Below are 23,642 nucleotides of genomic sequence, written 5' to 3'. Positions count from 1 at the left end.
TCTAATGTACTTTTTTGGTGCAGCAGTCAGCAGATTAGCTTCTGGGAGTCCTGGTGGTTCTCACCTCAGTGGCACTTAAGGAGCAGCTTTGGTCCACCCATAATACCCTTGGGGAAGATTATTTGCCACCTAGGAGGGCCCTTGTATGGACCATCTCTGACGTGGGCCCTCTGTTGGGTCTTTTTGCTACTCACCAGCTGTGTGTCCTATGGCAGCCACACTGCCTCCAGTCCACATGGAGGGATCCTCTTCTAAATTCTTAGCCCCTTATTTATACTCCCTCAGCCTAGAGGTAGTAAATTTCTGCTCTCTGCATTTGCTGCTTCTGGACCACTTAAAGACCTTTTTTGCCCCTCTTAAAAGTTAGCCAACTTGTACTAGTTAACAGATCTATTAAATCTACCCTGTTCAAATTATTGGTGTGGTTTCTGATGCCAACTGTTCTCTGACTGCTAAGACTTACTGACATTAGTATTTAATCTTCTCTAACATTGCTTTCTAAGTCCCTGCCAGTTAATAAGGTGTGTTAGTTTTCTATTGCTGCATAGCAAATTACCACAAACCTAGCAGTTTAAAAGAGCAACCAATGTTAGTTTAGAGTTCTGTGGGCCAAAAGTCTGGCATGGCATGACTGAGGTCTCTGCTTAGGGTCTCACAGGGCTGAACTCAAGGTGTTGGCCAAGCTGAGCTCTGGAGGCTCTGGGGGAAAATCTGCTTCCAGGCTCGTTGTTGGCAGAATTCAGTTCCTTGTGGTTGTAGGACTAAGGTCCTTGTTTCCTTGCTGGCTGTCAGTGGGGGTTGCTCTCAAGGCCACCATGTTCCTAGCCATGTGTCCTCCATCTTCAAACCAGCAACTGTGTGTTGAATCCTTCTCATACTTTGAACTTCTGGCTTCTGTCTCTGACCTCTAAACCTGGATTCAGAAGGTTCATGTGATTAGGTTGGGCCCACTTGGATAATCTCCCTATCTTAAGGTCAGTTGATTTGGGACTTTAATTACATCTGCAAAGTTCCTTCACAACAGTGCCTAGATTAGTGCTTGATTGAATAACTGGGAGAAAGTATGTATAAACCAGCAGGTAAGTATGGGGAGAGTGTCTTAGAATTCTGCCTACCACAATATGAAATAGAAACGAGAAAGAAAAAGGTGAAAAGAAGATGGTTGTTTACAGATTGTATATCCAGAAAACCCAAGGTGGTCTGCTGTAAAGCTATTTGATGCAGTATAGATAAATCAATAGTCTGACTAGATACCTACCATCAGTAACCATTTTTAAGCAATACGTAGACTATTTGATCCTAACATAATAACAATAAAGTATCATAAAATACCTAGAAATGAGCTTAACATGTATAGGAAATAGATATAAAGAAAGTGACAGTTTCACTGAAAGAAGAAAGAAATACATTGAGAGATTTCCTCAATTAGGAAAATTAAATCCTACAGAACTTTTGGTTCAATTAATTTGTAGGATTAAAGCAATTCTAATTTTTTTAAAAATACATGTTTTTCTTTTGGAACATGACAAAATGGTTGTAAATTTCATCTGGAAGGATAAAAGCATAGTTAAGTAAATTTTTAAAAAAGAATAATGAGGGAAACTAGTGGTAGCAGATAACCAAAATTTTATGAAACTGGAATAATTAAAGTAGTGTGGTCCTGGCAGAAGCACACAGAGATTAATGGAGCAGAATGGTCTTCAGGCCCATCTTTTATATGTGGTTTTGATATATGAAGAGTCAGAGTCACAGATGAGTTGGGAGAGAAAGGACCATTCAGTACTGGGCACTAAATGACATCCAGGCACTCAGTTGATCTAAAAGGAGGCAAGATAAATCCTAGTGTCTACCCTACACCTAAAGAAACATTAAATCATCATCTGTATAAGGCAATTAAGATATCTAGAAAATAAAAACAGAATTTGAGGAATGTTTCTGCACTAAAAATCTCATGAAAGTTTTTTGTGGGATTTTATAGGAATTTAAAACTTCTAAATGTCGAAGATAATTAAAATATGACATGCAGCTCAATATCAAAAGAAACCCAAACAGACCAATCAAAAAATGGGCAGAAGGGCTTCCCTGGTGGCGCAGTGGTTGAGAGTCCGCCTGCCGATGCAGGGGACATGGGTTTGTGCCCCGGTCCGGGAAGATCCCACATGTCGTGGAGCGGCTGGGCCCGTGAGCCATGGCTGCTGAGCCTGCGCGTCCGGAGCCTGTGCTCCGCAACGGGAGAGGCCACAGCAGCGAGAGGCCCGCGTACCGCAAAAAAAAAAAAAAAAAAAAAAAATGGGCAGAAGACCTAAATAGACATTTCACTGAAGAAGACATACAGATGGCCAACAGACACATGAAAAGATGCTCAACATCACTAATTATTAGAGAAATGCAAATCAAAAAACTACAATGAGGTATCACCTCACACCAGTCAGAAGGGCCATCATCAAAAAATCTACAAACAATAAATGCTGGAGAGGGTGTGGAGAAAAGGGTGCCCTCCTGCACTGTTCCCGGGAATGTAAATTGGTACAGCCACTATGGAGAACAGTATGGAGATTCCTTAAAAAAATGAAAATAGAGCTACCATATGATCCAGCAATCTCACTCCTAGGCATATATCCGGAGAAAACCATAATTTGAAAGGATGCTGCACCCTGATGTTCACTGCAGCACTATTTACAATAGCCAGGACATGGAAGCAACCTAAATGTCATCAACAGAGGAATGGATAAAGAAGGTGTGGTACATATATACAATGGAATATTACTCAGCCATAAAAAGGAATGAAATACTGCCATTTTCAGAAATGTGGATAGACCTAGAGACTGTCATATGGAGTGAAGTAACTCAGAAAGAGAAAAGCAAACATTGTATAATATCACTTATATGTGGAATCTAGAAAAATGGTACAGATGAACTTATTTGCAAAGCAGAAATAGAGTCACAGATGTGACTCTATAGAGTCACTCTAGAGAACAAACTTATGGTTACCAAGCGGGGAGGGGAGATGGGACAAATTGGGAGATTGGGATTGATATATATACACTACTATGTATAAAATAGATAACTAATGAGAACCTACTGTATAGCACAGGGAAGTCTACTCAGTGATCTGTGGTGACCTAAATGGGAAGATATATGTATACATATAACTGATTGGATATAAAGAGTAGATACATAAAAGAGTGGATATACGTATAACTGATTCACTTTGCTGTACAGCAGAAACTAACACAACACAGTAAAACAACTGTACACCAATAAAAAAATAATAAAAACTAAAAATTAAAAATAATTAAAAGACAAACTAAAAATGGGGAAAATGTTTGCAGCAACAGGATAAAAGTTTAATCCATTTAACATATATAAATTCTTACAAATTGATAAAGAAAAAACCAATTAAGAACCCAAGGGATAGACCAGAAAATATAAATGGTTGATTCACAGAAAACAAGATTCATGCAGGTTAACAGTATATGGGGAATTAATAGTCAAAGAAGGCTTCCCTGGTGGCGCAGTGGTTGAGAGTCCGCCTGCCAATGCAGGGGACGCAGGTTCGTGCCCCGGTCCGGGAAGATCCCACATGCCGCGGAGCGGCTGGGCCCGTGAGCCATGGCTGCTGAGCCTGTGCGTCCGGAGCCTGTGCTCCGCAACAGGAGAGGCCACAACACTGAGAGGCCCACGTACCGCAAAAATAAATAAATAAATAAATAAAAATTATAATACTCGGTGCTTGTGAGGATATTTTGAATTAAGCACTCTTATACTCAGCTAATAAAAGTACAGATTATTGGGCTTCCCTGGTGGCGCAGTGGTTGGGGGTCCGCCTGCCGATGCAGGGGATGCCGGTTCGTGCCCCGGTCCAGGAAGATCCCACATGCCGCGGAGCGGCTGGGCCCGTGAGCCATGGCCGCTGAGCCTGCGCGTCCGGAGCCTGTGCTCCGCAACGGGAGAGGCCACAGCAGTGAGAGGCCCGCATACCGCAAAAAAAAAAAAAAAAAAGTACAGATTATTAAAATGCCTTTGGATAACAGTTTGGCTATAAGTATTGAAACTCTTAATCATACCCTTTTGTTTTAGTAAGTCTGCTTCTGGAGACCTCTCTTAAGACAACAATCACAAATACAGAACAAAATAGAATAATCACAAATACAGAACAAACTACACATGAGGGTTAGTGATGAAAGCAGTATAAAAAGGAAACACCTGGGGCTTCCCTGGTGGTGCAGTGGTTGAGAGTCCGCCTGCCGATGCAGGGGATGCCGGTTCGTGCCCCGGTCCGGGAAGATCCCACATGCCGCGGAGCGGCTGGGCCCGTGAGTCATGGCCGCTGAGCCTGCGCATCCGGAGCCTGTGCTCCGCAACGGGAGAGGCCACAACAGTGAGAGGCCCATGTACTGCAAAAAAAAAAAAAACCGAAACAAACAAACAAAAACTAAAAAGGAAACACCTAAGTAAATAACAGGGGAATTGTTAAGAAAATTATGGTCTGCCTACACAATGAAAATATGTTATCTGTCATTAAAAATTGTATTTGTGAAGCTTGCTTAGTGTGAGAATACTTTGTTATAAATGAAAAAAAAGCAGAATATAAAATTTTATATATAGAATTATTTCAATCATAATCTTTTTTTTTCTTTTTTAAGTTTAGAAACTTCCATGAACTGAACTGAGCGTTATTGAGAGTGTAAATTAACACTGTGGTCAACCGTGTACCAGTGGTACTGTGCTAATTAGCAATATTTACCAGCCCTTTACTCTATCGCATCTTCTTCCCAATATCAGAATTTTTTCTCTGCGTCTGCCCATCTGTGAATCTGTTCTCCATGGAGATCACTTCTGTACTTTAATGATTCCCTGGTTAAAAATGCACAGCTCCTCCTCCCTTTTCTTTTATATCTGAGCATATGTAGAGTCCAAAAGGGTTTGGTTATAATTAGCATCTTTTCCACTAGGTGCTACTATCTGTTTTTCAGACTGTAAAAACTTTTTCAGTGCGATTTGAAAGTACACAATTGCTTTTTCAGTGTTGGATGTCATTCGTTGGGTGCTGAATGTTGAAATCCCTATTATGGTACATGTGCCTACAAATGACTACAGACAGTTAATGGAGAAAATAACATTAATTTTCAAGGAAACTCTTTGTACTTTTACCTGAGAGATGCCAGGGTGTATAGATTTTAAATATAAGAACCACATTCTGGATCGTCTTTATTTCAAGTAGTTGTGTGTTTATTCCAGTTTTCTAAAATGTAAGCTCAGACTTCCCTGGTGGCGTGGTGGTTAAGAATCTGCCAACTGATACAGGGGACATGGGTTCGATGCTTGGTCTGGGAAGAGCCCATGTGCCATGGAGCAACTAAGCCCGTGCACCACAATTACTGAGCCTGCGCTCTAGAGCCCACAAGCTGCAACTACTGAGCCCATGTGCCACAACTACTGAAGCCAGCGTGGTCTAGGGCCCACATGCCGCAACTACTGAGCCCACATGCTGCACCTACTGAAGCCCGCACACCTAGAGCCCAGGCTCTGCAACAAGAGAAGCCACTGCAACGAGAAGCCCGCACACCGCAACAAAGAGTAGCCCCTGCTTGCCGCAACTAGAGAAAAGCCTGTGTGCATCAACAAAGACCCGATGCAGCCAAAAATAAATAAATAAGTTACCATATGATCCAGCAGTCCCACTCCTGGGCATGTATCCAGAAAAGACAAGAAACTCTAAAATGTAAGCTCTGTGAAGGCAGGGACCAGAACGTTGTCTGGCACATAGTAAGTACAGTTGACCCCTGAACAATGTGGGGGTTAGGGGCGCCAGTCCGCTGCACAACCAAAAATCTGCATGTAACTTTACAGTTGGCCCTCTATATAGGTGGTTCCACAACCTTGGATTCAACCAGCCTCAAATCGTGTAGTACTGTAGTATGTATTTGTTGAAAAAATCTACATATAAGTGGACCTGCGCAGTTCAAACCCATGTTGTTCAAGGGTCAACTGTATATATCGAATGGAAAAGAGTGATTGATTGCCACTTCATGGAAGTGTCTACAACTAGAATTCATTAGTATGGATACCTCAGTGCCTCTCCATTTCTTGGAATTTGTGTCATTTAGCAGGGTGTACTTCGTTGCCTTAAAGCAGCAGTTCTCAGCAGGGGAGGTACCAACTCCTTTGGGGGGCATTTGGAAATATGGAGGTGTGTTTAGAGCTATGACACGATTGGGTTCAAACACAGTGGCATTTAGTGGGTTAGGAGGCAAGGATCCTAGATGTTCTGTAGTACCTGGACCAGTCCCATACAGTAAAGACTGGTACTGCGTCCTTGATGACTTTTGGATAGCCCTCTGGATATTTAGGTAGGTGAAACATTTGTTTATTCTCACACAGAACCTATTTTACATGAATATACAGTTTGCGTGTGTGTGTGTGCTGTTGTGATATATAGTCAATTTCCTAGGAAAGCAGCTCTCATGTAAGTTGAGGGAAGATTATACTTTGTCTGGAACGTTCTCAGTAATTACTCATCATTTTGGAAATCTCATCACTGATGTCATGCCATCATGGAATTTGAGTTGCGATGCCAATTTTATTTTCTTCATAGCACTATCACAAACTGAAATTATCTTATTTTCTTGTGTTTTTTATTTGGTTACTCACTAAACTGTAAGCTCCTTAATAATAGGAAGCTTATGTATCTTGTTCACTGGATATTCTTATACCTAAAACAGAGTCTGGCATATTGTGGCCAGTTACTAATAAAGAATTGATGCATAAATAATGGGTGGGTGTTTGAATGACAGTCTCATCCTCCTGAGTCTGACCTCTGAATGCTGATGTTCCTTAAGTCTTTGTCCCAGGCCCTCTTTTCTGTTTACTCTAACCCCATCCCTACCTGATTTCAGCTGTGGCCATGGCTTTGATTTATCTCTGCATTGACAGCTCCCTAGATTTCTCTCTAGCCCAAATCTTTCCTCTGAATCCAGAATTATATATCGAGCTGCCAGCTCCCTTCCCAGTTTAATGCTCAAGCATCTCAGATTCAGGGTGTTCTTCTCCAGTGTTTATCTTGAACGATGCCATACACTTAGTCACACTGGTGAGAAACCCAGGGGCTGTGCTCGATGCCCCCTCTCCCTTATGCCCATATGCAGTTAATCACCACGTTCTATTCATTTTATCTCCTAAATAATTTTCAAACCCTGCTTTCCATCCCCAAATCCTCTGCTGGTCCCCAAATCTAAACTACCAATTCTAAACGCTTAGACTGACAGCAGAGCCTACTCATTGGTTTCCACTTGTCCACTCTTTTATCCACGTATATTCCATTCTCCATGTAGTAGCTAGAATGACCTCTCTTTTTTTTTTTGTTTTTTTTTGTTTTTTTGCGTTACGCGGGCCTCTAACTGTTGTGGCCTCTCCCGTTGTGGAGCACAGGCTCTGGACGCACAGGCTCAGCAACCATGGCTCACGGGCCTAGCCGCTCTGCGGCATGTGGGATCTTCCCGGACCAGGGCATGAACCCGTGTCCCCTGCATCGGCAGGCGGACTCTCAACCACTGCGCCACCAGGGAAGCCCAAGAATGACCTCTCTTGCTGAAGATACTTCAGTAACTTCTCACTGCTCTGAGGATAAGACCAAAAACTTTAACTCACGTTTATCCCACCAGACTTGTTTTAGCCATTTCTTCATTGTCCCCATGCTTTAGGCTCACTAGTCATCTTGCTGTTCTCAAAACGTGCCGTATTTCTTTTCCACCATAGAGCTTTCATCCATGCTGTTCCCCTGCCAGTTCAGCTAGTTATCCTTCAGAGCTTAGCTCACCTCCACAGGAAACCTCCCATGCTCTCCTGACTAGGCCAGCACCCTCCTCCCTCATGTGTTCTCACAATGCCCTGTGCTTCTTTTTTTTAATATATATATATTTTAAAATTATTTTATTTTTATTTACTTTTGGCTGTGTTGGGTCTTCATTGCCGTGCACGGGCTTTCTCTAGTTGCGGCGAGCGGGGGCTGCTCTTCGTTGCAGTGCACAGGCTTCATTGTGGTGGCTTCTTTTGTTGCGGAGCACCGGCTCTCGGCGTGCGGGCTCAGTAGTTGTGGCTCGCGGGCTCTAGAGCACAGGCTCAGTAGTTGTGGCACATGGGCTTAGTTGCTCCGCGGCATGTGGGATCTTCCCAGACCAGGGCTTGAACCTGTGTCCCCTGCATTGGCAGGCAGATTCTTAACCACTGCACCACCAGGGAAGCCCCTGCCTTGTGCTTTTTAGCAAATTGTAATTCATGTGTTATGAAAGTAGCTGTCTGACTTTCCCATAGAATTGAGTTGGTTTTTTTAAAATTCATGAAGTGTATGTTTGACCTCCATATATTTATTTATATTATCATCATAAAGAATGGCCTAGTAGCAACAATTTATTTTCTAAAATTTAATTGGTTTTTGTCCAGTAATTTCATAGGGTAGATCACTTTGATTTGTTATTTCAGGGGCACACTGTATTTCATTTGTTCTAAGAAACACATTTTTCCCACTTTTAACATCTCTGAAATTGGCATGCATCTTATAGACAATGGTATGTCATGGTGTAATTGACAGCGTTTTTCTTTCTTAGTGCATAAGAAATAATGGTGCATCTTATATTTGAAAGCATCTTAGATTAGATAAAATTTGGTATTTTTATAACAAATTCATTCTGGAAGATTTACTGGAAACCTTGTGATGCTCAATCATTCTGTAGAAGCATTACTAGGATTTTTCTGTAGCCATAGCAAATAACTGGTAACATCTTGATCCCTTGAAGAAGTTTCTGCCCAAAAGCATTTTGCTCATATTCTATAGAGTTGAATGTTGGGGACTTGATTTATGTATCATTTGTTCAAGTAACACACAAACTCAAATCTGTATCTGTGTATGTATATCTGTTTTGTTTTGGAAAAATTACCTACTTTTTATCTCCACATAGACATGGTGAAGCTCTCCATCAGTTCTAGAAACTGTTTATTTTCCCCCAGGAATGCATTTTCTCCTTCCTTTTAGAAGAAGTTTTAGATGAGCACACCTAGATTTCCCCAGCCGTACTTGTATCTAGATATGGGCATATGAATAAAGTTCTGGTTAATTGGATATGAGCAGAAATAATGTATGAACTTCCAGGGCATGAACCAAAAAGAAAATGACTTGCTCTGCAATTCTTCTTTTCCCTCCTCTAGTGAATGAAAAGAACTGGGTCCCTAGACGATTTCCTGGAACAAAGGTACCTGGCCAGCCTCCGGACTTGGGGGAGAGACGTTTTGAGGACATTGTATTTTGGGATCTCTTAGTTATAGTGGCTCTGCCTGTACTGTAACTAATGTATCATCTTAGAGATTGTCTTAATTGGACTCCTCAATTTCCAAAAAGTGGGGTCAGCCTTACTATCAGCTTGTCTTAAATCTGAAGCACATGGCTCTTGCTCTTGGACTACGCACAGCAAAGCATATGTGCTCTTTAGGGATGCATTGTGCATGATGAAGGAGCATGTGCTGGAGAGTCAGTCACTTACTGTCTGTGTCACAGTGGGCTACTCACCGAGATCCTCTGAGCTTCAGTCACCTCCTTTAAGATGCAGGTGATGTCCATTTTAACAAGGTTGTTTTGAGGAGTCATTGGGGTCGTCTGTTGAAGAGGCCTTGCAAGCCCCGTGTTTACTAAACGATAGCTATTGCTATCATTAGTTTTTCCAAAGACTACAACCTCAAACTATTTTTCTGCCCTAGTATTTTTCAGTTGAACTTAGTATCTATGGAGGATTGTTTGATTTTCTAGGTTTTATCTTTGGATTCAGCAAAACCATCAGAAACCTTCGTACCTGGACCATGTACCTTGGCTCCCCAGAAAATTGCTGAGTTTTTGACAGTTCTCCTGAGTTTTCCCATCATGCTTTTGGCTATGTGCATGCTCTAGGGCCTGAAAGAAGCTGTCCAGAGCCTGACTGTATGTCACCTGGGAGAGGTATCCCCTGGAAAACTTATTTCTGGACCTGAGTGCTAGGGAAACTTTTTCTTCCTTTGTAGAACTGGTGTATGTTCTCATGGTTTTAATAAGAAGCTGTAAAGGACAGAGTGAGGAATAGAATCATTAATAGTAACATAATTTAGTAAGTTGCTCATTGCTTCACTATAAGGCAGATTGTAGGTTAGCTCTGAGCACTTACACTAATCCATTACCAGATGTGGTTCCAATTAGAGTCCTTTAAGGAGGTGAACTCTGAATTTTTTTTTTTTTTTTTTTAAGAAATCAGAAAGCCAAAATGGTGGCAACTAGCAGAGAGTTGACTTTGTGAGAGTAATAAGAAACATTTGCTCTTTTAAATTGGTATGTGAACGTAGTATTGGACATCCAGGTCATACAAGTTTACATACTTTGAGTATTAGAGTTGTTGATTTAAGACAGTAATTCCCAGGCTGTAGTTTAAGGTACTGACACAACAATCTGTGACTAGTAAATACTTCTTACTATTCAAAGTATAGAACTGAACAAGTCAGGGTCCAGTGGACAGTTCACTGCTTTGTGTTTGTTGAATGAATGACTAAGGACTAGACCTGATTATATAAGAGCACCATGGCAAATTATAGAACACTATTTTTTCTTAATTAGGTTCCCGTAGGATCTCTGTCTAGACTTTGTTGTTTTGTTTCTTTGTTTTTGGTCATATGAACCTGGTGTATGTTTAAAAAACAAAACAGAAAATTTAATTCTTTTAATAACTGATATTTTTCAGGTAGGTTTTCTTCTTAATCATTTCTGAAATGAGTCTTTGTATTTCACATTTTTAATGTGAAATATTAACAGTCCCTTTCAGTACCTGTGTTTTTTCTGCACAAATAAAATTTGTCATATAATTTATCTCCTGCCTTAGGTTTCTTTGTAGAAACTGTTTAGACAGGCATCTGACGCCTTTATCACCTCATGACTCCAGCGCAGACCCTTGAAACCTTCTTTCCTACTATCCTTTCATATAAACCCTGGCTTCACAGATGTTTCTGGATCAGGGGACTGGGTGGATGGTGGTGGTATCATCTCCTTTTATATTTGACTTTTCCATTGTGCAGATTGTCATAAAGCCATTTCTGCCCAGGTCTTGTGCACTTGCCTGCTCTCCCAAATTAGAATCCAACTTTGAGCACAGGTTAGTTTAATGGCTCCGGAAATTGAGTCCACAGTTAACAGTCCTTTTAGTTCACAGAATTGCAACATTTTTTTTTCTTTTTTTGTTTTTGTTTTTAAATTTTATTTATTTATTTATTTTTGGCTGCACTGGGTCTTTGTTGCTGTGCGCGGGCTTTCTCTAGTTGCGATGAGCTGGAGCTCCTCTTCGTTGCGGTGCTTGGGCTTCTCGTTGCGGTGGCTTCTCGTTGCAGAGCACGGGCTCTAGGCGCGCGGGCTTCAGTAGTTGTGGCAAGCAGGCTCAGTAGTTGTGGCGCACGGGCTTAGTTGCCCCGCGGCATGTGGGATCTTCCCAGACCAGGGCTCAAACCCATGTTCCCTGCATTGGCAGGCGGATTCTTAGCCATGGCGCCACCAGGGAAGTCCCAGAATTGCAACATTTTTAAACAGAAAGTTACCCTGGAAATGATCTGCAGTCCAGCTCTCTCATTGATAACTGCCCCAGGTGTCTGTTTCATCATTTTAGTGGCTGGCCTGCGGTTATATGGTGCCAGGACTTTGTTCTTTCTTCTTCATAATCATGAAGGAGAACCTTCTCTAAATTTGCCCAGGTGTATCACAAGTTTTAGAGCATAGAAATATTATTGAGTCAAACAAAAAATACTGGGCAAGTGATATTAGGCAAATCCAGGCAAATAGAGTCTCTTTCCCCACCTATCAGGTTTCATACTTCAGGTCTATGTGCTATTAATTAAATTTAACTTGTTTTATATTTGATGTCATTTATTTGTTATTTAGGCACATCTGTGAATTTTACTTATTCATTAGTGTGGCAATATTAAAAAGTCTCCGGTTTGTTGACAGGATTGAAATAGGCTTTAATTTAAGGATTTCTCTCAGGAGAGAGAAACCAAACGGTAATGTGAACAGGGAAAGTTTAATATAACGAATTGCTAACTCTAACGGGATTGGAGTAATGAGGGATTTGCTAGTCAGTAGAGAAAGCTTTAAATTTTGCAGGCATGGCGGTATAAGGAGTAGCCACTGCCTGCAGGGCTGAGATGGGGTGCCCAGTGAGAGCCCCCCTGGCTGAGGTCCAGACCTCTGGAGAGGGCACAAGGGATGGCAGAAAAGTCACTGAGCGTGGGGGGGGTGGGGGGACTGCTGGGAAATTCTCGGGGTGGGGGGGGAGGGAGGGGACTTTAGGAGTCAGCCAAGAGCAAAACTTTTCCTGCTGTGTCTCTCTAGCACCCTCTGTTGAAAAAGCTTAACATCGTGCCAGCTGGCAAAGGAAAACGTTTAAAGGTCCCAGTTTTCACAGAGTGGGCAAAAAGCTGAGCGTGGAGCAGAGCGGCAGTAAATCAATAGCCAGCACAGTCCCCCACCTCCGCATTCCTTAGCAGTTGGAAGTAGACACTTTTGAGTAAAGCATGCTTGTCATTGGTTACCCAGTACGTATTTTAAAATTTTCTACCAAACAGTGAAATCCTGATCATTATTAATAACCACTCTGTGGCTTACATACCAGGATGTGCCAGCCAGGACTACTGTATCTGAGAGATAGGTTGGAGATTTGCTTCTATTATTTTAAGCATATTTAAAGTACACATATTCAAGTATCATTATGTAAATTGACGATGAAAATGGAGCAACAATAAAAAGTATAGTGTCATTTTCTGACTTAATTTGAGGCTACTTTAAACTCAGAAATGAAATAAAGAAAAGGTTTTCACAAAATGGTACTTAGGGACTTCCCTGGTGGTCCAGCAGTTAAGACTCCACGCTTCCACTGTGGAAGGCACGGGTTCAATCCCTGGTCGGGGAACTAAGATCCTGTATGCTGTGTGGCTTGGCCAAAAAAAAAAAAAAAAAAGTACTTATAACCTCTATACTTGTAACTGACATGTGATATAGTAATTCTAAAGCAGTTTTTATAGTGGTTAAAAATGTTTACTGAACATGATTAGTTTTGAGACATCATAATTAAATAGTGCTAGATCCAGTCAGCACTTACTTTTACTGAGTAAGTCTAAATTAAATAAATAGATTGTTGAGAAACTGTATTTATCAGGATTCTTTGGTTACAAGCAACAGAAAGTGACTCTGTACAAATTAAGGGGGGAGGGGAAGAGGGACTTTGGAATGATATGAGGTGGCTGACATCACTGAAGGAAAAACTGGGAAGGCGGGGCTCCTCAGCCTGCAAAATCTAGGTAGCAAGTGCTAATGGACAGATCTGGAGGCTGCAGTCGCTGAGATGGATCTGTTCCAGCTGTTTGCCACTCAGTTCAGGATTCATATTCCAAAGAGTGTCTTGACTGGCCTAGTAGGACCAGGGAAGGGCAAGGCACTGAGGTACCAGGCCACAGGAACAACTTGTTCCTGGGCTCAAAGGACATACGTTACCAAGACTTAATTCTCACGCCATTTCTTTGCTTCTCTTCCTTGGCGTCAGCTTCATTTCCAGGCCTTCTGTGGTTAAGGCCTTGAGTTTCCGTTCAGCGTCCTTCCTGTGAGGTTCACATGCAGAGTCATCCTGAATCTAATCACCGTGGCCCAGGAAATGCAGTGCTTTTTGATTGGCCAGACACATCTCTGGAGCCACTGTCCTAAACATTAGCGTGAGAGAAGGACTGGTACTCTCGGGGAAATTGGGGTACAATTTCCAAAGGGAGGAGTAAAGGAAGCTGAGCGGCAAAAAAAAAAAAAAAAAGTTTGTCTGTGACAAAAAGCCAATGGAAGGAGATACTAAGAGGTAGAGAAGCATTAGTGGGACAGGGAAGTGGATATATCTGTTAGTGGTTAGACAGCAAGCACCATAATGTGTGTTTATCCGATGAGAGGGAACTGCTAAGAAGTCTGGTCAGTCAGACTGCTCCCTACTACGGGTGCTGCTGGCTTTCGTTCTGGTTTGGTGTTTTAGCCACAGTAGTAAGTCTGTATTAGCACTAAAATGAAAATAATGTCAGAGTTCTTTTGGAATACCTTGAGGCCAGCTGATGTGGCCATGCCTCTCTTCAGATCTCTGTGATGCTTCTCCATCTTCTAAAGTAAAGGTTCCTGCAGTCAGCATTCCCAATCAGTGTCTCGTCCTTTTCTCCAAATCTTCCCTCTGTGTCTCATGGTACACTGGTCCTGTGGTAAATGAAGATCTTTATCTTTAACTCTGTACCCTCGCAACTCACTCCATGTCTCCCCCTCCATTTAATTGAAACCCCATCTCTCATTAGGCCAGGAATGGAGGGGGAAGAAGACGCATGAAGGAGGGATTCAACATTCTCCAGAACCACCGCCTCCCCCCACCCCACCCCGCCTGGTGACCATTTACAAATCATTATTTTTTGCTTTTGTTTTTGATTTTTGTTGTTTTTATTCACTTTTTTAAAAAGTTTACATACCGTACAATTCACTCTCTAGTGGACAGTTATCTAAGTTTCAACAAATGCATATAGTATATATATGTAATGTTTATAGGTGTATATAACCACCGTCATAACCAAGATTCAGGATAGTTCTGTCATCCTCCAAAAAAGTTCCCTTGCTCTGCCCCTTTGTAGTAATATCTTCCTCCCTCCCCAGCCCCAGGCAATCACAGGTCTGTTTTATGTTCCTATAATTGTCCTCTTTTTCCAGATTGTCATATAAATGGAACTATACAGCACATATCCTTTTGAATCTGGCTGCTTGTACTTAATATATGATATGTCTGAGTGTGGTTTTCTTCGAGTTTATCCTAATAGGAGTTCACAGAGCTTTTTGAATCTGTAAATTTATTTATATCACCAAATTTGGGGAGTTTTCCTCCGTTATTTTTTCAGATTTATTTTTCTTCACCAGTCTCTTTCTCCTCTACTCCTGGAACCCTAATGACATGAATGTTGGACCTTTTGGTATCGTCCCCTGATCCCTGAGACTCTTCATGTTTCTCAATCTTTTTTCTGTCTGTTCTTCAGATCAGATCATTTCTTTTGCTTGAATTAAGTTCACAAACTTTCCCCTCATTCATTCTTTCATTGCACTCATCTAGTGAAGTTTTTAATTCAGATATTTTATTTTTCGGTTCTAAAATTTCCACTTGAGGGAATTCCCTGGTGGGCCAGTGGTTAGGACTCTGCACTTTCACTGCCAAGGACGGGGGTTTGATCCCTGGTCAAGGAACTAGGATCCTGCAAGCTGCGTAGCACAGACAAAATAAAAAGTAAGTGAATGAATGAATGAATGAATAAAATTTCCACTTCTGTTTTTACAGTTTCTATTTATCTGCTGTGAACACCTATATTCCCATTTGTTTCAAGGGCATTTACCTTTATTTGCCTCCTGGAGCGTAGTTACAATAACTGCTTTAAAGTCTTTGTCTGATAATTCCAACACCTGGGTCATCTGGGAGTTGGTATCCCTTGTATTTTGTCCTGACAATTTGCCCACATTTTCCTAGTTCTTTGTATGAAGAGTAATTTTGGATTTTATCCTGGACATTCTGAATATGTTGTATAGACTTTGAGTCCTATTAAACTCCTCTAGAGCATGTTGATTCTGTTGTTGTTAGTTTGTTTTGTTTTTGTTTTAGCAGGCAATCAACCCAGTTAGGTTCAGACCACAAAGTCTGTCTCGCCTCCTGTGGGCAGTGGTCCAAATGTCGTTCAGTTTCCGTAGCTTTCACTATGCTATGCTGCTTTGGGCCTGGCCCACCCGTGTGCCACTCAGGGGTTAGCCCAAGACTTGAGGGAGAAGAGGGGAGGGTAGTTGAAGTTATAGTTCAGTTTTCAAAGCAGTTGCTTCGCTGTTTTGGGTCTGTCCCACACAAGCATGACTCGAAGGTGAACCCAGAGCTGTGAAAGTTTATGCACAGACTTTGGGGGTCTCCTCCAGCCGATTGCTCTCTGGGTCCCCCACACTGTCTAGGTCACAAGAGCTCAGTTTCCTAATTCTCTGTTCAGAAAGATGGGCTGCTCTCGGTTTCAGCTGCCTGGGCCACTACAGCACAGCACAGCTCTGTGACTGGGGCCAACCTTCTGTCAAAATTACAACAAACCAGCTTCAAGAGGAGGGGAGGTAAGAAACTCGCCCCCATACAGTCACCTCCCCAAGTTTTGACTCCTCTGCCTAGTCCACCTGCTTTTGTTTACTTTTCATAGTTTGTATTTTTGAATTTATATTGTACCTCATCCAGTCTTTTGTGGTAATCAGTGGCAGAGAGGCTGTGGTGGGCTTACTCCATCTTGGCTGGCCCCGGAAGTCTTAAATCACGACCTGTATTAGTTTTCTATGCTGCATGACAAATTACCACAAACTTAAAGCAATACATATTCATTATTTCACGGTTTCTGTGGGTCAGGAGGCTAGGCATGGGTTAGTTAGCTGGACCCACTGCAGGCTGCAGTCAAGGCCAGGTCTGGGTTTTCATGGGCGGGGTGTGTGTGTGAGGGGAGTTGACTGGGGAAAGGTGGGCTTCCAAGCTCACTCAGGCTGTTGGGAGAATTCATTTCCTTGCAGCAGTAGGACTCATGGCAGCTGTTTCTTCAAAGCTAACACCTGAAAGGGAGACTAAAGCAAGTCTGCTAAACAGATGGAGTCTTATAAATGTAGTTAAGGCAGCAGCATTCCATCACCTTTGCCATATTCTAGCGGTGAGAAGCAAGTCACGGGTCCCTCCCACACTCACGGGGAGGGCATTACACAAAGCTGTGAACATCAGGAGACCTTAGATTCTCTCTAACTGTGTTTTCCTTTAATCCTCAAATAAAAACTCTTCCTTCCACCCTCTGCTCCTATTTGTCAGAGCTGTGGTGCCCTTTTCCACCCCACGTCCTGGTGTCATGCTGAATGACTGCATGACAGTCCAGTTCTTTTACCCAGTCCAGCCCATACTTGAGCCTACAGGTTCTTGACCTCCTACGCTAGTGACCTTTACTTTTGAACCTAATTCTGTGACTCTGAATCTCAAGCATAAGCTATCTACTATAGTATTCTGTTTATTTCCATAGTCTATCAAGTATTAAGGATAATTCAAGCTTTACTGTCACTTTCCTATTAGATTCTATGCCCCTCAAGGTCTAAGACTATTTTATGTCTTATCCTTTCCGTACTGCCCACAAGGCTGTATCGGGTATTCAAACACATGTTGAAAAATTAAGAATCTTAAATATTTATTTGACGACTGGACAGGATACCTCTTCCTTCCCCTTCCCTTTTTAATTTTGTCTGATAACACTTAACCAGCTCTTCCTAACGTAAACCCTGCCAGGGAATTCTAATTGAATTAGCCAAACTGTATATAACGGAATATAACACACACACACACACACACACACTGAATTAGTGAATATTTTAATGACATGACATTGGAGTCTAACTTCAGAGCATAAGCTGTGATGTGTCCTGTAGGTGAAACTAGGTTACAGTTTCTGGTGACTAAACCTCACAGGCAAAAACAAGTCCACCCTCTTTTTTGAATCCCGTTCATTTGCAAAAAGGGAGTAATCAACTAATAAAAGACTGGAAATTTGGAAGACTTTCCACCTAGAATACTTTGGCATAGAGTGGCTACAGCTGTCAAATCATGTTTCCCTGGGAAAAGGTGTAGTTAGCTAGGAATACTGAGATGATTAATACCCATAGAGGCTCCACTTATGGGCGGTCACCTACCTCCCAACCCTTCCTTCTTCTAGCTGTCTCCAAAATATGAGTGTGGCTCTTTCTCTGCCCAAAGCCTCCTAATCCAGTGATTGCTAAACTATTTGAGAATAAAAGAAATATGCATCTTGAAAATCCAGATTATTAAAAATATTTTCTTTCCAATAGAATTCAGTATAGTAGGGACCCATGACAGTATACCTTGCCACACAAAGTATAGGTAATTTATGTCCACTTTGCCCCTTCAGACTTGCTCTGGGTCCTGAAGTTGAGCCTTGTATGAGATTTCTCCTTACCTAGTTTTCACTATTACTGAAGCATTAGCTATATCATTAATCAAAGCAATGCTGTTCTCTTTAGCAGAAGCTAGATAGACTAAAGCTGGAGTTATTTGTAATGGTGATAAACAGGAAATGAAGTGAATGTGTATGAATAGGGGAATAACTGAATAGAATATGGTAACATTCACACCATGGTATATTATGTAGCCATTAGAAATAATGGCTATGTATTAGATCTATCAGTTGGGAGAGGGGATGAGGAGAGAGAGACATATTGAATGACAAAAGCAAGATGCAAAAAAGTTTACATAACGTGATCCCTGTGTTACAAAACAATGATCAAATAAAATCCTTTGTAAAAGTATATAGGTATGTATGTTTCCATATAATTACATGAGCATGGAGAGAGGCACAGAAGGATATGAACTAGGTGGCTACATAGGTCATCTGGAAGAGAGGTGGAGAAGTGAACCTTTGTGATGGATGTGGAGGGAGAAGAAAGAATGAGTAAGGGATGCCAAGCAAATGAGAAACAAAAGCAAAGATTATATTGGGAAAAATATATAAGATTATATGTACACATGTATATAAAATCATATGTATTTAAATTTAATTTTTTAAGTTGAAATTAAAATTTAAAAGTGAAATTCTCACAACCTGGCTATCCCTCTTCTTTATTTCCCTTACAGCTTGACTTGTAAATCTCACAACTTCTCCACACAGGAAAAAAAAATACAGTTTATAATCTTCTTACTAGCCTCAAAAGGTAGATAGAAATTTATTAAATATTACTTGGTCATTTCAGAAAATAAAGTTTCCCTTGAAAAGAAAATATAGAAGATTTTTTTCCAGTATAAATTTCACCTGAGATTATGGACCAGAAGTTGGTACTAGAAATGTCCTGAATGATGACAGGCTTTTCTTGGTGCCACAGAGACAGAAGACAGTCCTGCCACCAAGATACTTACAGCCCAGAGTACAGAAGGAAGCATACAATGTTCATTAAAAGCAGGACATAAGGTCCCCTTAACTATAATAGAAAGATAACATAAGCAGGAGGGCATCACCCAGCAGACTTTTATGTTCTCATTGCATTTTGTACATATCGCTGTTGTAGTAGTGATCATTTATTTGATGCATTATTTATATGAATATCCTTAAAAGCGTATGAACTCTGCCTTGTCACTGCTGTAATCTCTGCTATAATGTTTGTTAAATGAATCAATCCCTCTCTTTGTCCCTGGTGCCTACCACAGTAAATAACATATGCTAGTTGTATAGTTCCTGAGTGACTGAGTTAGTGAACATATGAGATGATCTTAAGGTTTAGGCTCTGTATGTAGCAAAGGAACTGATGAAAATAGCTGAGAAGAAAATGGAAGACAAGGAATAGGAGTTTCTGGTAAAGATAATGAATGGGTACAGTGGAAATAGTAAGGAAAGGAGATTATGGTCAGAATTCAGAATAATGACATCTAAAATTTCAGCAGTTCTAGGTGGTTAAGGTCTAGTAGCTAATACTTTGAATAAAGCACCTTGGTAATCAGGGGAAAGGCTGCATGTTTTAGCCTTTGAGGCTACTTTAGCAAAATGGCCAGTTCCCCAACCTGTCTCCCTAAAGCAAAGCCAATGAGGAAACAAGTCCAGCCCATGCACACAAAACTAATTGGTTTTTTGGTTTTTTTTTTTTAAAGCCTGAACGGTCAAACCAAAGATGACCAGACGATTGAGAAAAGTCTCTCACATCAATCGGAGTCTAAGGGAAGAACTGTTCAGAAAGGAAACAAATGCAGAAAATTTAGCAGAACTTCAGAAAAACCCTAATTAATATCTTCTGCTAGCATAAAAATGATTTGCGTCCATAAAACAAGAACCCAGTATTGTGGGAAAAGAGCAACTGGAGAATAAGAAAGTTATATAAAATTTTAATATCATGGAATAAGAAGCTCAGTAGAAGGACTGGAACACCAAGTTCAGTTAAGCACTCAGAAAATTGAGAACAATAACAAAAAAGAGTAGAAAACATAAAGATAAATTATGATGATCCCTCCAGGAAACTTAATATGTGTTGTCTAGAAAACAGAAGATGTTTTCAATAAAATAGAGAACTGAAAGAAATGTCTCTATATTGAAAGCATCAGCCAAATACTAAGCATAAATAATGGGGGAGAAAGATACCAAGGTGCACATCATCATGAAATTTCAGAATCCCAGGGGTGAAAAGAAGCTTTGCGGGGGTGGGGGGGAAGCACCTAGAAAGGACTAAAACAGCAAAATGACATCAGACTTTTCTTGAGTAGGTAGTGGATGCGAGAATACAGGGGCACTGTGCCTTCAAACTTGATTTTCAGCCTAGAATTTGTGCTCAGCCAAACCATCAGTGAAACAAAAAGGTAGCCAATTCCAGCACAACTGAGGGCATCATTCAAGGAGGAAGAGAAGGGAAGTCACAAGATGACCGAGTTGGTAAGTTCAGGTCAGCATTCATGGGTGGGCAGTGATGAGGAGTTTGCACACAGTGTTCCTTCCGCTTAGTCTTGTTAGCTCCTCTTTTCCCACTGTATCAATCTGGATTGATAGAAATGACACAGTGATACAGAGTTAAAAATAAGGAATATGTAAACTACGATAAGAGTAGGCTCCAAAAAGATACACAAATGTCCAAGAAGCGTATGAAAAGATGCTTGATATCACTTTCATTAGGGGAATGCAGATCAAAACCACAATGTGGTGCTTAGGGTTAGTCAAACTAATAGAGACAGAAAATAGAATGGTGGTTGCCACGGCCTGGGGAGAGGGGTGTGTAGTGGGGAGTTGTTTCTTGGGCACAGGGTTTCACTTTTGCAAGATGAAAGGAGTTCTGGAGATTGGTAGTACAACCATGTGACTAACATTACTGAACTGTACGCGTAAAAATGGTTAAGATGGCAAATTTTATGTATATTTTACCACAATTAAATTTTTTTTTAAAAATAAAATAACTAGGGGATATTAGAAAACTCTAGCAGAGTGCTCCCAGCCCAGAGTGAGCTGGACTGAGGCTCTGGAAAGGAGTTTGGAGAATGCAGTTGAGAAGAGGGCTCATGTTTTTAAACTGGAGGAGGGTGGATGTGTAAAAAACAGAAACAGTTTTTGTAAGGAGGATATTGCAAGAGGAAAAAACAGTTAGGAACTCTAGAAAAAAAGCAGCTACACAAGAAGAATGTCCTCACAGTACCCTACCTAGCTCTGCAGCGAACATTAACATACTGTTTTTAAAGCAAATGCCATTCATCGTTTGAACTCAAAGCAGTGATGGGGTGGAAGATAGGGGTCTGAAGAACCAAATCCGTATCCATCATTGTAGAAATTAAATTGTTACTATCTCAAATTGATAAGTCAAGAAATAGGGATCCAAGCGTTTTTAAAGATACACAACCGTATATTCACATAGAGAACGTTCTTTAAAAAACTCCTTACCTCAAAGGAGAGAGCCTGCGGACACTGGAGAAGGAAGAATCTGTTTTTTTGTTAGCATATCTTTTGTACCGTTTATGTTTTCTCATGAGCATGTATTACTTTACAAGTAAAAATGAGATTCGGTGTTGATTTTTTAAAAATTATTAATGAAAAATTGCAGGAATTGTATACCAGGAGTTAGAGGTAGAAGAAATTAGTGCTAGTTAGGGGGATATTAGATAAAACTTTATTAAAGTTCATACATTTGAATCGTGCTTTGTCATAGGAACATGAGCTCAGTCAGGAAAGTGTAAGATATCTCAGGGCTACGTGAGCTGTTTATTACAGCATTTTATTTTACCAGTACAGTGAAACCTTAACTGTACTGCTGGGGAAATAGCTGGTTCTAATTAATTTAACTTTCAGAGTAATCCAATCAAGCAAAAATCATTTTTATTCCATCTTCTATAGAATACCTTTTTTTAAATGTAGCTCTGCTTGCCTTCTTTATTAAGTTTAATATCTGAAGATAACTTAAGGCTTTCGTTATGCTGTAGATTAAGAAAGTATAACAGTAGTGGTGGATAGCCACTACATTCCCAGTTTTTATCTGTTCACTTTTTCCCTAGATGTGTGGCAGTAGCGTGGTGATTACAGCAACAGCCCATCACTCACAGGGCTTGCCTGTACCTTGTAAGAATATTTAAACACAGATTTCTTAGTGTCTCTGCATCCTATAACATGAAAATATTCCTGGAAGGTATCATCTAAGGTAATGAATAATAGCTGGCTCCCAAGCTTGGGAAATGTACTGACTTCCTTTTAAAAGTTGTTTCTCAGCCTTGGTTGGACATTGGAGTCATCTGGAAGCTTTTAAAACTGCTGATGTCTGAGTTCAATTTCCTGATTTCACTGAAAAGGGATACAGCCTTGCCATTGGAAGTTTTTAAAACTTCCCAGGTGATTCTCATGAGCAGCCAAGAACCACTGTTTTAAAGGAAGAATAATCTCTAAGTGCCTCCCATCACCACCACCTCGTTGATTTAAGTTATTTTTATTACGATGGCATTCAGATACGTACAAACGGACACTAGGTTGAGATTCCTATGCATGTGGTAGTTGTCAACACATTTTACAGGTTAAAAACAAACTCCAAAATTAAAAAGTTAAACAACAGTGATGGGTGGACAATGATTTTTTTTTTTTTTTAAGATGTTGGGGGTAGGAGTTTATTTATTTTTGGCTGTGTTGGGTCTTCGTTTCTGTGCGAGGGCTTTCTCTAGTTGTGGCAAGCGGGGGCCACTCTTCGTCGCAGTGCATGGGCCTCTCACTGTCGCTGCCTCTCGTTGTGGAGCACAGGCTTCAGACGCGCAGGCTCAGTAGTTACGGCTCACGGGCCCAGTTACTCCGCGGCATGTGGGATCTTCCCAGACCAGGGCTCGAACCCGTGTCCCCTGCATTGGCAGGCAGATTCTCAACCACTGTGCCACCAGGGAAGCCCCTGGACAATGATGTTTTGCTGAGGCTTTTGTGCATGTTGTTCCTTCTGCTTAGTCTATTAAATCCTCCTTCCCACTTGTATCAGTCTGGCCCAGCGAGGAGACAGAAACTACATGGTGATATAAACAGGGTACGTTTATTATAAAGAGTAGTTAAACTGTGGTAAGAGAACAACTGTAGAGCTAGCTAGGGCTGAGGGAGAGAACCTGAGGAAGGGCCGATTGGAGGGGGCCCCTCCCCAAGGCTGGAGCTCACACTCACTGAAGAAGCTGTAGGTGCAGCCCCCTGGATGGCAGAGTGGCTCCCAGCTTCGCCCAGGTCAGCCAGTGGGCAGTTGGTGGCAGCAGGAAGCATTCCTCCAGCCCGGGAAAGCCAGTAGCCCGCCACACGGGCACACAGGAGGTGGGAGCCCTGGTGGCAGCCCTCCTGGTGGCGAGCTGCAGTTGATGGCCAGGCGTGCAGGTGTGCAGACCACGTGGCAGTGGCAGTGCCACAGGCACGGAGCACATGGCATCCCCGTCAGGAGGGCCGTGGCCACATCATTGGGAGAAGGCCACAGAGACTGGTGTGGGAGTGGGGCGAGTAGCAGGAGGCCCGCAGTGCACAGTGTCTGTGTTGACAGGGTCACTGGAAGGTGACACTAGATCACG

General features: G+C 41.5%; 1 protein-coding gene across 1 annotated transcript in view; it reads left to right on the top strand.

The window, feature by feature from the left end:
* Nucleotides 1-23,642, top strand: part of TNRC6C (trinucleotide repeat containing adaptor 6C) — a gene marked incomplete at its 3' end in the record, with an annotated part of 123,088 nt that overhangs the window by 19,034 nt on the left and 80,412 nt on the right. Inside the window, exon 2 of the mRNA XM_079725340.1 lies at nucleotides 9,205-9,248. Within this exon, the coding sequence (XP_079581466.1) occupies nucleotides 9,208-9,248 (41 nt within the window). The 5' untranslated portion in view covers nucleotides 9,205-9,207. The remainder of the gene's footprint in view (nucleotides 1-9,204; nucleotides 9,249-23,642) is intronic.

Source organism: Hyperoodon ampullatus (genome assembly GCF_949752795.1).
Source record: "Hyperoodon ampullatus genome assembly, chromosome: 19".
NCBI lineage: Eukaryota > Metazoa > Chordata > Mammalia > Artiodactyla > Ziphiidae > Hyperoodon > Hyperoodon ampullatus.
This window is presented reverse-complemented; position numbering and strand designations above follow the sequence as displayed.